The sequence below is a fragment of the Falco naumanni genome, chromosome 11 (genome assembly GCF_017639655.2).
Source record: "Falco naumanni isolate bFalNau1 chromosome 11, bFalNau1.pat, whole genome shotgun sequence".
NCBI lineage: Eukaryota > Metazoa > Chordata > Aves > Falconiformes > Falconidae > Falco > Falco naumanni.
This window is the reverse complement of record NC_054064.1, coordinates 25,087,241-25,101,640: the sequence shown is the minus strand read 5'-3', so window position 1 is coordinate 25,101,640 and position 14,400 is coordinate 25,087,241. Positions and strand designations below refer to the sequence as shown.

Sequence of the window (14,400 nt, the reverse complement as noted above, 5' to 3'; positions counted from 1 at the left end):
AGCATGGTCTCAATATTTTCTTCTTTTTTTATATTTTTCTTTTCTTTTTCTTCCCCCCCCCCCCCCCCCCCCCCCCCCCCCCCCCCCCCCCCCCGTTACAGTTTACTTCGCACCCAAATCACCTGGCTTCCCTCTGCCCTGTTTGCCCATACTGAGACCAGTGAAAAGCTTTGTGCCCAGCCGTGGAGCAGCTGGGAACATCCCAGTCCTTCACCATCAGGACACAAGTCTCTGTTTTCTCTCAGTGGGGACAGACCTGGGCAAGACACCAGGCGTGATGGAAGAAGCTGGAATGCTCCTGGACTTCTGGTGAAGAGCCAACAGCTCTCTGCAACACCTTTACTGACAGTGTCTCTGTCTTGCTTGGTAAAACAACTTGGAGAAGTTGTAAGTAGGATCCATACAACCCACCTGGCTATGGAAAAGGCCCAAGGAAAACAGTGCCATACCCACAAAAGTGGGAAAGATGTAGGGATTGTCAGGAGAGCAAGCGGTCCCTGCCATCAGAGGTGTGAGGGTTGGTACGGGACGTTTCCCTCCCCATCCTGCTGTATTTATTCAGTGAGAACCAACAGGGTCCTGGCTGAGCAATGTGGAAAAGGATTGATAGAAACAGACCTTCACCTGTCCACTGATGCTCTTGGTTGTTGGAAAGGTGCAGATGAAGTAGTGGTAAATTTCTTATCGGCTGTTAAGTTCTGTAAGTGTTGGTGGAGTTGGACTGGAATTGAGGAAAGTCTGATGCTTCCAATAGATATTCCAGGCTGAAATGAATCAGAAACTGGAAAGTTCCCAGAAAATACTTATTCAGCCTCTGAGCCAGGCAAAACAAGCTCTCCAGAGGGGACCAGCCCATTTCCCTGTGATTTCAACGTTTCGTGAAATGTCTTTAAAATTCATTCAGAGCAGTGTAGTTAACATACCTCATTTTGTAAACTGTTTTGAAAAAGCACATCAGAGCGTTTGGTTCCAAAAAAATGAACAGATGCAACTGTCAGGATTTGGTCTTTTCTATTTTAATGGAAATGGAGTCGAAGCTGACTTAAAAATAATTATTACCAATTTAGAGGGATGATAGTTTAGTTATAGAAAATTTCTGTCAAAACCCAGCCTGCTTGAGAGCCGAAGGTGTCGGATGGAGTGTGATGACGGTGAGTCAGTGCAGTTTTCTTTTTGCAAGGAAAGACAGCGGAGCTCTTGCTGGGGACAGGAGTGGCCTGTCTGAGTTGGTCCAACTGCCTTTCTTCTGTGATGGTCCAAAGTGAGGGTGCTGTTGTGGATGGTACAGTGAACTCCCAAGCCAGCTGCTACAGGCTGACTCTACCTGCGGAAAGGGTCTTGGCTTTAACCCCACTGGTGAGTTTGACCTTGGACTTGGGTTGATTCAGGTGCAAAAAAAATTGCAAAGATGTTGCTCTTGGCCTTGGTTGTTTAGTGCACGGCAGTGCAATGTGGAGGAGTGAACGCTGAGCTATGAGTCAGGCAGGTCCATCTCCTCTGGCATGGACTTGGGACATACCTTTGCTTCCCTGCCTCAGTTTCCCCATGCGGACAGTGGTCTCTTTCTGAGCAGACTTTTCTCCCAAGCACCCCTTGCTCCCCTTTGGCTAGATGTGGGTCCACACAAAGCCACCCGCTGTGACCCAGCCCATCTGCCCCAGTGCAGCTGCCCCCCTCCATGGCAGGGACACCTTAATTCCGTATGGCTCTTGGAGTGCCTGAGCAGGTCTACTGTGAGGGTGCAAAACCAGCTTGGATTTTGAAACCATCCCAGTCCTGAGGATGGAGTTAACCGTCACTCCCTCCAGTCACTCCCCACTGGCCGCATCCTTGCTGCAGGCTGTGGCAGGAGCTGTGGGGCTGCCTGTGGCCATGCTGTGCATGGCTTTGTGGCAGCAGGAGCTGTACCTCCGGTTCCCAAAGGAGGTGGAGATGCTCACACATTAATAAGGAAAGGGGCATCCCCAGCAGCATCCAGCCACCTGGAAACGCAGCTGCACCTGCTGATAAATCTGCCCTTTGAAACACCAAGTCAGTCCGGACACAGCTGGCTCTGGCTCTGTTAAATATTTGCTGAGCATCTGAAGGGCAGGATCAGAGCACAGGTCCCAGTGCACAAGTGGATGTGGGAAGCCAATCCCCTGACACTTCCCAGCATGGGGGAAAATCTTCGCACAACTGCTGCCACATAGGCAAAGAGCCCACCTGTACCTCAGGAAGCCCCTGCATGGATTCCCGGAGGCTGGGAGAGGGCTGGTATTGCCGTGTGCTGACCTGTTCAGGTGCCCCTGCCAGAGGCATCTGCTGCAGCCAGCACCACGGGCTAGGAGCAGGACGGGCTGCAGGCATGTCCCCAAGTCCCTGCTTTTGTAAAACCAGCAGTTCCTTGGCTGAGGAGCCATCCTCTGAGCAAGGGTGCCACTGGAAGGGAACGCAGTAAAAGGTCAGCTTCATTTGGTACCGTGCTGTCAGCTCCAGACACTTACAGAACTCTTACACCTGCTAAGAACGGACATGACAACGGATGAAAAATCAAGCATTAGAGGACCACCTGGCCCTGGTGGGAAAAGACTCTTCACCTTCCTTTCCACATCCAGTTCCTCGCTCTGTTGAAGCAGGATCACGTTCTGGGCCTCTGGCCATCAGGTGCAACCTTGCAAAGTTTTGCAATTCCCCATCTAGCTGCCTAGAAACCTTTTTCAAGACGGGACCCATAGGAGGACCCACCATCCCCAACTCACAAAGATGACAGACAGACCGTGGCATTTGTTTGGGGGCTGATGTTAGCTGGGTTGTTGGCTTCAGCTCAGCGCATGGTTCTTGTGTGCTTGTAGCGAGTGGCAGCTGTGCTGGAAAGACCTCAGACACCAGCTGCCTCAACATCTGTTGGAAACAGTTTGCTTCTGGCCTGCAGCCCTGTGGGATTTTCCACTCCTAAGGCAATAGCAGCGTGCTTTGTCATGGGGTAGGACACGGTGCATGCAGACATCATGGTGGTGCTGAGCCCTGCCCCACAGGTCTCCTGAAACAGCCTCTGGCCACCATGGGAGCAGCACAGGCTACGGGATTTGGTGAGTGAGTGGGGTACCCCACAGCTATGCATCCTCTTGTCATATCGTTCCCCATCCCTGTGCAGGGAAGTCTTATGATTTCAAGCTGTTTTTTCCTCTTCTCCCATTGTCCTCTCAGGCTCCGCAGGAAATAGAAGAGCAGCTATTTCCTTGCTTCTTTTGTTCAACTGGTCCCACAGCCCTTCCTCCCCAGCAGAGAACTTCCCACAGTCCAAAAAGCCCCTATAAACCCGATGCCCCAAGGTTCAATGGACAAACTTCACCTTTTTCATTTCCCAGTCAATCATTCTCCACTGCACGCTCCACTGAAGGCAGCTTTGCAGGGGTCAGCTTTGGACTTACAAACTATTTGCTGACCCGAGGCAGTGATGCTGGGAGGGGGGACAGGTCTGGGAAGGCAGGGAAGGTCTCCTGCTCCTGCCTTGCTTTTCTTTCTCACTCCATCCCCAGAGATCAGAAGGCCACGTCATGATCCAGCAACAGCTGAGACAGCTCCTGCCAGAGAGGGAGGTGGATCCTTCTGCTGCCCTCGCCCTGCTCTGCGGCTCGGCGGCAGCCGCGGTGGTCTGGAAATGGCTGGGCAAAAGGCAGATCCAGAAGAAAATGGAAGAGGCTCAGAGAACCCGGGATGAGGGCGTGAAGAAAATGGCAAAGGCTGTCCAGCAGTTCAGGGAGCAGGTAACCCATCTCTCGGGGGGGGGTCTGAGTCCCACCAAGGTGCCTGCTGATGTCATTCTTCAGCTCCTTCTTCCAGCTCATGCCTCCACAGCTTTTATAAGGAGGAGTCCAGGGGAGATGTGCCAGCAGCCTCAACAAGAGGAAAGGCTGCCTTGGGAGGAAGGGACGTCACTGCTGTCCTCAAGCTGGATGAGATGTGGTAGGAGTTTAGAGCCAGGGAGATGTGAATTACTCACTAGGAAGAGGTTTTGGACAGCACAGGTGATGAAACACTGGACCTGTATTGATCCAAAATACAGTTATTTTGGGATCTAGAAATGTCTCTTGCCTCTATGGGTAGAAGCAAGAAAGCTTTTTCTTCTTCTTGACTCTAAGTTTACACATCTGTCCACACTCCTATATCTTTGTCTCTGAAACCTGGCCTCTGGATGGTTCCTGGAGCCTCCAAAAGGGCTTTCACTAGGGTTCCAGCAGGTGAGACCTCCTGGCCCAGCAGGCTGCCCAGAAGATGGCTGGCCTAATTTAACCCTAATGAAACACAGGGCATTCAGTGTCCCCTGGAGCAACCAGGACATGACACAGGGACGAATGAGGCAGGCTTACAACCAGCATGGATGTGGCTCTGAATTCCTACCTCAGCACTGATTTCTAACCACCTTTCTTTCCTGCTCCATTTCCTTCTAATTAGGTACCGGTTAGACCACACCTGGAGATAAAGCATACTAGCTAAAAGTGATATGTATCTTTACAACCTTTTTTTTTCTTAAATATATATATAAAATCTTAAAAAAAAAAAAAGCCGGTGGTGCTGAGAACTTCCAGTTCTCTTCACCTGAGTAGACCTTACCCACCACCTGTGAGTCCCTGCTGACTTCTCTGCAGTTTGCTGGGCTTGAGCTGTTTGTCCTCAGCCCAGGCTGACCTACACTGCCTGTACCCATCCTGAAGGGTGAAGGACCAGCCTGCAACTTGTGTGCAACACCTTTGGTGCCTTCTGCCCAGGCTGGTATTTGCTCAGCTGAGATACCTACTGACCAAGAGGTTAAGTCCCACGGTGCCAGGAGGAAGGCTCTGATGTGAGGCACTGCCTTGCCCTCTGGCTGCAGTGGGTGCCTGAAGTTCATCTGCACCTTCAGAGACAGCTGGGTTCCTCTGTTTGCATCATGTCCATGACATCCAAACTCAGGATGAAACACTCAGCAGCTCAAGGTCTGAACACCCCACATGCAGGGTCTGCCTTTCCAGCAAGCTCTTTTGATAGTGTTGGCAGAACCGAAGAGACTTATCCCCTCTGATCCAAAGGGCAGCTGGAGCTTCTGTCCTGGCACCCACTTCATCTTCCCCTTGCAGGTTCCCAGTGTCCAGACGGATGCCATCCTCTCCCTGCCCCTGCTGGAACTCACCGGGAGACTGCGGGAAGGGTCTCTGTCCCCCAAGATCGTCCTCTACACCTACTTAGAGAAGGTGAGCGCCTGTCACGTTCTCCTTGCCATGGTGTCTGGGCTGGTGGCTGAGATGACTTGTTGGAGCAAGATTTTGACAAGTCTTCAATATAGCGGATACCAGGAGAGAAAAAGCAAGGACCTCTCTGCCTCCTGGGTCAGAGCCATCAGTAGACAGTCCTTTGAGATGGCTTAACGCTCTGGGAAGGGGGTTACCATTCATGCCAAGCCACTAGCCCGTGTTTTGAAGATCCAGGTAGCTGCTGAGTGCAGCCGTGTGCTGTGTAACGATGCTGTTCTTCGCTAACACCTATTTCTCCATGTGTCTGTCAAAGGCCCTGGAAGTGACTCAGCAGACAAACTGCGTGCGACATTTCATCCCAGAGTGTGAGGAGCAGCTCCAAGAAATACAACGGCAGAGGGAGAAAGGGCTGCTCTATGGCATCCCCATCAGCATCAAGGATCACATCAGCCACAAGGTGCTTCCCTTTGTGCCCGTGAAGTGTCCCATCGTAAGCTGGGCGGGGTGGTGAAGTGGTGGGACACAGAGAACAGGGAAGGGGCCCGATCCACCTCTGCTTAAGCCATGGGGAGCCTGGCTGGGTCTGAGGCTATGGCCTCACATCTCATTGCAGCTGCAATCCTGACAATTAGAAGCTTCCATCAGAAAAAAACCCAAGGGGTGAATAGTTACACACCCACACAATTTCTTCTCTGATACATGGGGCAGCACAAACTGGGCTACATGGTTGTTTGGGCCATAACTCAGACTTCTTCTCAGAGGTTTGCAGCATCAGGGATAAGAATATGCCTCAGCTTCTAGAAAGTCACTAGTGGGAGGAACTGATAACCTCAAAACCTTGTTGGCTGCTGAGTCCCTTTAGCAAAGAGCCTGTGCATGAGCCACACCAGAGACCCCCTCACAGACAAGCCCTGATGAGGACTGACCACACACTCCTGAGCTGAACTTGTCGGGCAGTCTCCTCCTCCTCCTTGCTGACTGACCAACACAGTTAAGAGGGCTGTAAGCCCAAAGCAAGCCCCAGACACCCAGGTTCACTGAGAAAGGATCACACTGTGTTTGTCTGGGGTGTATATTCCCTCCCTGAACATCCGCTGGTGGCTTTATTTGGACAGCAGGACAATGGGTTTGTTCCTGAGCTAGTGCATCTATGGCACTGGACCCGGGTCGGGAGAGAGAAATAGCATGGAAAAGGGCAAGGACAGCTTCAGGAGAAGCCTTAACCCAGTAAGTGTTTGGCAGCCCTCTACCAAGGATGGAAGGAGAGGGAGTCCTTGGTCCTTCACGCAAGGGCTTGCCAGGGAGCAGGTTAGTACCTGCCCTCTCCCTGCCCAAGAGAGGGACGCCAGGTCTTCCTTCCAAAACCTCAGGGGAGCTGCGCTGACCATATTGTTGTCACTTCTCTCTGCAGGGGCACCTGTCGACCTGTGGGCTTGTGCAATGCCTGGGCACTCCAGCGCAGGAGGACAGCGTCCTAGTCAAGGTTTTGAAGAGACAGGGGGCCATCCCATTTGCAATGACCAACGTGCCCCAGTCCCTCTTCAAGTAACATACATCATTGGAAATCTTTCCTCTGGTTGTGCTCCCGAAGCTAAACCCTAACCTGTAGGTCCTGGGACAGGCTCCTTCCTGCCTCCTGAGATGTTGTGTGGACGAGTTCCTCTTCCATCAGCTGCCAATAATCTCAGTTCAACTGAAAACAGCCTTCAGATAAGATTAAGAGGAACAAACCTACCATGACATAAGAGAAATTAAGTGCAGTTGCACACGGGAGGGAGAGCAGCGTCTCATGGGAATGTCCTGAGGGATTTGCAGGGTGGAAGGATGGGGTTGGCGATGCCGCATAAGCTCACTGCAGGGGAGAGCCAACAAACTCAAGGCATTAGGCTGTTCCTGACAGCCCACTTGCTGGTTTTCTTCTCCCCAGCTACGACTGCAGCAATCCCACCTTTGGCCAGACCTTGAACCCCTTCAACCACCAGAAGAGCCCCGGGGGCTCCTCGGGAGGGGAGGGAGCTCTGATCGCAGGGGGAGGCTCCATCCTGGGCATCGGCTCGGACATGGGTGGCAGCATCCGCCTGCCCTCCAGCTTCTGCGGGCTGTGCGGGCTCAAACCCACCGCCGAAAGGCTCAGGTAGGTGCCGGGGTCTCCCCGCCCTGCAAGGACCCTGCTAATTGTCAAACTGAGTGGAGGGGGCAAGGTGCTCACTGAGTACCTGGGGGAAAACGAGAGGAGAGTTTCTTGGAGCTGGCTTGCTTTGCTCAAATCCTCTCCCAACAGGCAGCGTTGCTACATTGCCTGGGGAAATGGCTGTTTGCGTCATAAATCTGGCCTGGAGTTAAAAGGAAAAGGGGAGCAAAGTGGTTAAATGGTGCCAAAAGGGAACATTTTTGGTTAAACTAAAACTAAGATTGGTTGGGGGTTTGTGGTCGGTTTTTTTGTTTGGTTTGTTTTGGGTTTTTTTTTTCATTTTGACCAACATTTTTTGTTTCCCGTGACCCAAGTCAAATGCTTTTAATAATTTCCTTCTGGCTTGGGTCCTGAACTGAAGACCCCGCTATGCTATTCAAACATATTGGGAATATCCCACCATTACTGAAATGACAATACGCTGCTTTTTCTTTTCACATAGCCTGTCCGGAGCAGGTGTCCCAGTCGGTGGGATCGTGGCAGGTACCTGAATTTTAATTGCTTTTCTCTATATGCTGTGAAGAGCCCTATGCCCTCCTCTATGCCTGAGGAAAGCCTGAGACAACCAAGATCTGTCTGGAATCCATCTGAAACATCCTCCGTTGCCTGATCATCCCTTGCAGCCAAGTGGCCGTGCAGGGGGGAGGGTGGACCAGTGTTTGGCACATCCATTTGCTCAATGGGGATGTTTGCTTTCGTCCCCACTCCAGTTCGTTGTGCACTGGGGCCGATGGCAAGGGACGTGGACAGCCTGGCCCTCTGCATGAAGGCGCTGCTCTGCGAGGAGATGTTCCGGCTGGACCCCACCGTGCCCCCTATCCCCTTCAACGAGGAGGTAAGCCCCTAAGTCAGCAGGCCCTGGTTCTTTTGAGGGTGCTGCACACTCAACATATGCATTCTTTAATGGTCCAGTTATCTTTACAGTACTGGTTTCCAGTAACTTGTTAGCTCTTTTTGAGGGCACAATTCATAATTATTAGAAAAAAATAGGTTAATAAGTAGGTATCCTTTCTGCCTTCTCAGTTGGCATATAGCTTATTAGACTGAGAGACCCCAGAAAAGGGTGGGGAGGAAGGCAACACCAGGACCAAAAAGCTGGAGGTTTTTAGGGGAAGATGAGACAGGATCAGAAACCCTTGCAGCAAATCTCCTGACTGAGGACATTCCCTTTCCCCCTGCAGCAGATGAACTTCAGGTTTCCCCACCTCCATCCTTTGTAGCAATGGTTGAATCTACTGGTCTTGAGTGGCCGTGCTCCGCCTGAGGGGAGGGATGAAGGGGAGGCTGGAGAAAAAGGTGGGGGTGGACAATTGGAAAGGGTGACCTATGGAAACTATAAGGAGCAAACCAGAAAATTAGTTACTCCCTAACATCTGGGGCTTTTGTCCCCTTCTGCAGCGGGCTTCAGCACGGGGGCAGTCCTAGCCGGAGCAGGGCTGGCAGTGCTTCAGTGGTGGCTCTTTTCTCCAGGTGTACTCCAGCTGTGCTCCCCTGCGCATCGGCTACTACGACACAGACGGCTACTTCCCGCTGCCCCCCTGCATGCGGCAGGCAGTGCAGGACACCAGGGGGGCTCTGCAGGCAGCGGGGCACCAGGTGAGCACAGCCACCCCGCGCTCTTCTCCCCGGGGGGTCCCCAGCTCGGCTCCTCGCCGCTGAAGTTGCCCCTCAGAAACCAGACATAGCTCCCAAGCCCAGCTGTGCGATAAATGACCTACCAGAGGTACGAGATTAAGTTACTCCAGCCATGTACACGTGCCCACCCAGGGCAGCAGCACTGCTTCTCGTGGGCAAACAGCACTTGCAATTAGCAAACTTGTACCTGCAAGGGGCCAGGAGTGTAATAACTCCATCTCTGCTCTCCTGGGGGCTGTGGTCCACACCGGACAGCAGCAGCCACAAAGTGCTGCATTTGACCCTGGAAGGTTATCCCAGCATTTGCTGGGTCTGTCCTTCCCCAGCTGGGCTCTGAGAGGTGTTTTTCTCCTTCCTCCCCAATGCCCATGGAGATCCCTCTCCATCCTGGACCACTGAGGGAAAAGGGCCACAGGGCATGGGATGGAAAATACCTTTCCCTCCATCTAGACCTACCTGTGGAAACATGCTAGTAGTGCTTTTCACAGCAAAGTGAGCCCATGTCTGAGATTTCAGTTCTGCTGGGACAGGCAGGAAACTAGGGCAGTTTCTGGCTCAGTGGCTGCCTGGAGCAGCGTGGAGGAGGAGACAGCTCTGGAGAGATCTCGGAGCTGAGCCAAATAGCTGTCAGGGAGGAATAATCCCACAGGGAGATGCCTGGGCTGGTACGGGACTGAAATAGGGCCTCCGCTGGCAGGTGCTGCTCTGCCTTTTAAGTATATCCACAGACAGACCCTGGAAATCATTCACCCCCCCAGGCTTTCACATAGCCTTGTGTTTTGGTGCAGCTGGTGCCCTTTTCTCCACCTCGGATCCACCACGTCATGACTGAACTGTTTCTGAAGACCTTTTTTGCTGATGGAGGCCGTGCTTGGTTGGACATGTTGTAAGTAGGAGCCCTCTGGCATGCCCGTGAGCACAACACACCAGCAAAACGAGCACTACCGTCTCCAGCATGATCCCCTCCTCTTGTCATCTCTCAGCACAGGAGATACTGTAGATCCAAACTTGAAATCACAGGTGAACTGCTGCAAGATCCCGAGGGTGGGGAAGAAGCTACTGGCTCTGATTCTTAAACCTCTGGTGAGTCCCTGGCCTCCGGCTCAAAGCAGAGTGGTGTCAGCAAGGTCTTGAGGTGCCTGGAAGTGTGACGGTACCAAGAGACACCTTTAACTGGACACACTGGGATTTCAGGCCAAAGCACATACAATCACTTTGGAAGGTCGTTCGAGACCTCTGCTGGGATTTACCCAGTGTAAAGGGAAAGGAGAGAAGAACCAGCCAAAAGCTGTAAAAGATTAGTGCGAGTGGTTCTTCAAATGCTAGACCTAGCAGTGCCCCGTTTCGTACAGATTCGTGCATTGGGATTACTGCAGTAGAGGGACCGAGGCTGCAGCTCTGTCCCTGTGCTGGAAGCCTCCCAGAGATCCCACCTTCAGGGGGGCTCCTGGTGATTCATACGGGCTGGCCCTCACTGTAGCCTTTCACCAGCTGAGCATCCTTTTGTAGGGCTTCTCTCCTCCATCCTCTGTTTCCTCTGCCTCTCTGTCTAGTTGGGTTGTTCTCAGCTGACAGGATTAAAAAGGTAGCAGTGAGTGAGAGGCAATCAAAATGCTTGTAGAGGTCTTGTTTCTGTGAGATACCAAGCTAAAACAGGTTCACCAAAAATAATGAAAGGCAACCTGGTTCAAGTCAGCGCATGCCTCTGTGAGCAGGGAATATTGGGCTGTAAGAAACAAATTGGGAATCAACAATCAGAGGTTGGACACAAAGTAAATTCAGAACCATGAGGAGCATTTTTAATCATCATCGTTTGCCCTCAGTGCAGCATCCCCAGGGCTAAAGGCAGCATAGGACCAGGTGTTTCCTGGAATGGCTGGAGTTACTGCACCCCCATGTCATGTCCCTAACAGGAACCTCTTGCCTTTCCAGTTTCCCCGCCTGGCTGACTATCTGAGCGCCTTGGGTGGGATGAGGTAAGTTGGCATCGTCCCCAGGGATGTCCATGAAAATGCATGGTACCTTCTCCTCTAAGTGTCCTGGGGGGGGGTGGGGGGGGGGGAGGTGGAGCCTGGATTCATGACAGGTTCTGACCTGCTCCCTGCAGAGGCTGTCCCTCCATCCTGGGCATTCAGCCTTTAGGAACACATCTCCCCAGCGTTGCGCTGTCCCTAGTGTTATCCTGAAAGGACTGGGGGGCTTGGAAGAGTAAGGTCGTACAGGAAGCCTGCAGCAGCGACGAGCACCACATCCAGGTTCACAAGAGAAACCTCTCTCCATCGCTTCCAGACGTTTGTTGCTTAATTGTTTGGCCAAATGCCAAAGGAAACTTCAGACAAATTGTGAAAGATGTATAACAACACATCAGTATTGTTACAAGCATTGTACAATAAGCAATCGCTAAAATGACCGAGGCTTATCAGCCTGGAGGGTTATTTAAGCAATTCCTCCTCCTCCTCCTCTTAAAGCTTACAAATGGTGCTACTATTTCCGCTTGCAGGTCAGTGAAGGAGATGTGGAATCATCACCATCAAATAGAGGTGTGTTTGGAGGACTCTTCTTTCTGGCATCATGCTACAAGTCGAGGCTTTACGGCAAGCGCCAGGTCGGAGGGTCATCAGTTAGGACAGGTGGTGTGCAGGGGGGGGGAGGCAAGGTGGAGGGAAAGGCACAAGAGAGACAGGGATGGGGTAGATAGGCTTTTGGGTCAACCCAGCCATGACTTTATTGGTTGCCCACAGTGCTCGTGCCCAAACGCCCACATTCAACAGTCCCAGCACAACGAAGGCTGTCCTGGGAGTGGGGACAGCTAAAGAGGGACCTTCCCAATTCCTGGCCGCAAGCTGGCCACGTGCTGTGGGGGCAGACACTTACACGCTCCCTGCCTCTTCCCTCAAGCCCAGTTCCCTGCGGCTGCCTTCTCGGCCATGCCAGAGCCTGGCGCATACCCTAGAGAAGCCAAGATGCTCCAGGTGTGGACATGACCTCCGCATCATCTCCCTCTCTCCCCAAGGCATACCGCACCGAGTTCATCGCCCGCTGGAGGGAACTTCGGCTGGACGTTGTGCTGTGCCCTGTCCTGGGGCCTGCCTTCACCACAGGATACCCCGGGAAACTCCTCAGTGAGTCTGGGACCTTCCCGGGAGGGCAGAGGACCACAGCGGTTGCAACTGGACAGAAACGTCCACTACCATGGAGCTTAACCACCCGCCTAAGCATTTTAAGGGCATTAGGAAGGAAAAATAACTACCGTAAACCTACCATCTGAGCAGATGGGGGCAAGACACATGGATGAAGTGATCTGATGGCGGTTTTCTTGCAGTAGAACTTGGACCTGCAGATGACCAACCCTGTGCAATTTCTCCTCCCAGCAGCAGCTGGTTCTCAGGGGCTTCAGTGAACATGTAATTTGTAACTGTGAAGAAAAACAGGAGGCTGTGACTACCTGCATTCTCTTTTCTGCTTCTCTCAGCTGCCATCTCCTCCACGATGCTGTACAATGTCTTGAACTTCCCCGCTGGAGTTGTACCCGTCAGCACAGTGACAGAAGCTGATGAGGAAGAGCTAAAGCTTTACCAAGGATGCTGTGATGACCCCTGGGACCGGACACTGAAGCAGGTATGCAACATGGAAAGTGGTGGAGCAGAAACTGCTGATGGACATTCAAGTAATAGTGTCACTGAAATCAGGGGTTCCTCAATGTCTCTACCAGTATGAGCACAGTGCAGAAAAAAATCACCTCTTCTTTATATACCCCTTGCAAACCCCTTTTCTCACAAGCCCCCAAAAACATGAGTCACTAAGCTTTGGGGGGACTGGGTGCACAGCCCTAGGCTGGATTATAGGCTGAAACCAGAAAGGAGCCACGCAGCCAGGCTTCTTTCAGTAGGTCCTTGTGACAGTCACAGCCCACAGCACTGCACTGCACTTTCCTCCTGCTCTGATGCCTTCACCAGACCCAGGCTGTCAGCAGAGCATGGATCAGGAACGAGGACGCTGAAGAAAAAGGGATCTGGCTGTAAGACAGCTCAAAGCCAAGCTGGCTGGGGTGTGTGGGTGTCTTAAACATGCTGCCCAAGATTTGGCAACCATTTCTATCACGAGAACAGCAACAGCCTTCCCTCTGCCCTAGTGCACTTATGCTGCTTGAATGGCAGGGCTCAGCCTCCGCCACCACCCCTCGGGACAAGCCACATGCCTAAACCAAGTTTCCAAAAGCTGCTGGAGCACCCCGGTAACCCCTCACCGCTGTGCCCCCGCTGCAGGCTGTGGCAGGAGCCGTGGGGCTGCCGGTGGCTGTGCAGTGTGTGGCGTTGCCGTGGCAGGAGGAGCTGTGCCTCAGGTTCATGAAGGAGGTGGAGACCCTCAGCCAGGAGAAGCGAGCAGCATAGTCTCCACGGTCCCACGCCTGCGGGGCCAGCGGCAAGGCAAAAGGGACACCATGGGCAACTTCTCTTTTGCAATCGGCAGTGCGGGGATTACAGCAAGGGGGGAAGGAGGAAGGAAACGCGATTTCCTGACACCCTCCTTGCCAATAAGCACAGATCCTGTAAGGAAATAAGATGCCATGCAGGGCAGAGGACTGGTTTAAGCTGGGTTCAAATAACGATAAATCTATGAACCTGCACCTTCCTGGAAGGATGGGCACGGATGGGGGGTTACCCACATCATCTATGCTGCCTCTTGCAGAAGCAGGGTGATGCTGAGAGAAGGTGATTACAAAAGCTCAACATTATTTTCTTGCTGGCACCTGAGTAACTTCATATAGATGTAACTATGGGCTGCCCTGTAAGGAATACAGCCTTGTCTACCCTTCCCATCACTGTATTTCGCTCACAAAAATAAAAATGTAGCTATTAAGCAACTCTTACCATAAGCTCCAGCAATCTTTCACTGATGGTTATGATTATATGAAGGCAGTTATTACTCAAAATCATGCAAACACCCTCCCACTGGATATTAAATGGCATCTAGCATGTTCACACCTTCCCTCTCCACCACAGCTTTCCTGTCTGTGAGGGAAGGCAACAGTCACTGGACCTTCTACAGCACCAAGCTTTTTCTACCACCAGATCTCAAGCATCCCAAGCATATTGCAACCTCACAGCAGGGGCATTCTTTGGAACCTCTTATTTCAGGACCTCAGGCTGCTCTTTCTGAAGGTAGGAGATAAGCAGAGACAGATGCAACTCAATTATGCAGATGGTGAGATCTGGGTCAGAAAGGCTGAGATCCCCAGATGGTGTTTGTTAACTCAAACCAGCTCATGTAGGATCAAAGCAGTCAGACAGGAGGGAGAGAGCAGCAGCCACACAGGACTATTTACCCCATCCCGAGGTGGACAGAAAAATTGCTGCATCT

General features: G+C 52.2%; 1 protein-coding gene across 4 annotated transcripts; it reads left to right on the top strand.

Annotated features, from left to right (window-relative positions):
- Positions 1-111: 111 nt before the first annotated feature.
- Positions 112-13,909, top strand: LOC121095416 (vitamin D3 hydroxylase-associated protein-like). 4 transcript variants are annotated; one of them, XR_005830092.1, is made up of 15 exons: positions 112-3,749; positions 5,100-5,213; positions 5,527-5,670; positions 6,625-6,758; positions 7,141-7,347; positions 7,847-7,887; positions 8,115-8,239; positions 8,875-9,000; positions 9,828-9,925; positions 10,023-10,122; positions 10,972-11,015; positions 11,540-11,579; positions 12,053-12,165; positions 12,512-12,657; positions 13,305-13,415. XR_005830092.1 is itself a non-coding variant. In XM_040610177.1 (15 exons), exons 1-15 carry the CDS (start codon positions 3,540-3,542, stop codon positions 13,428-13,430), a joined length of 1,764 nt encoding a protein of 587 aa, XP_040466111.1. In that variant the 5' UTR covers positions 116-3,539; the 3' UTR covers positions 13,431-13,909. The 4 variants fall into 4 exon arrangements, 3 of the variants coding, with proteins under 3 accessions (XP_040466113.1, XP_040466111.1, XP_040466112.1); XM_040610177.1 differs by having other exon boundaries at positions 116-3,749; positions 12,053-12,161; positions 13,305-13,909; XM_040610178.1 differs by having other exon boundaries at positions 3,669-3,749; positions 4,752-5,213; positions 12,053-12,161; positions 13,305-13,909.
- The last annotated feature ends 491 nt before the right edge of the window (positions 13,910-14,400 follow it).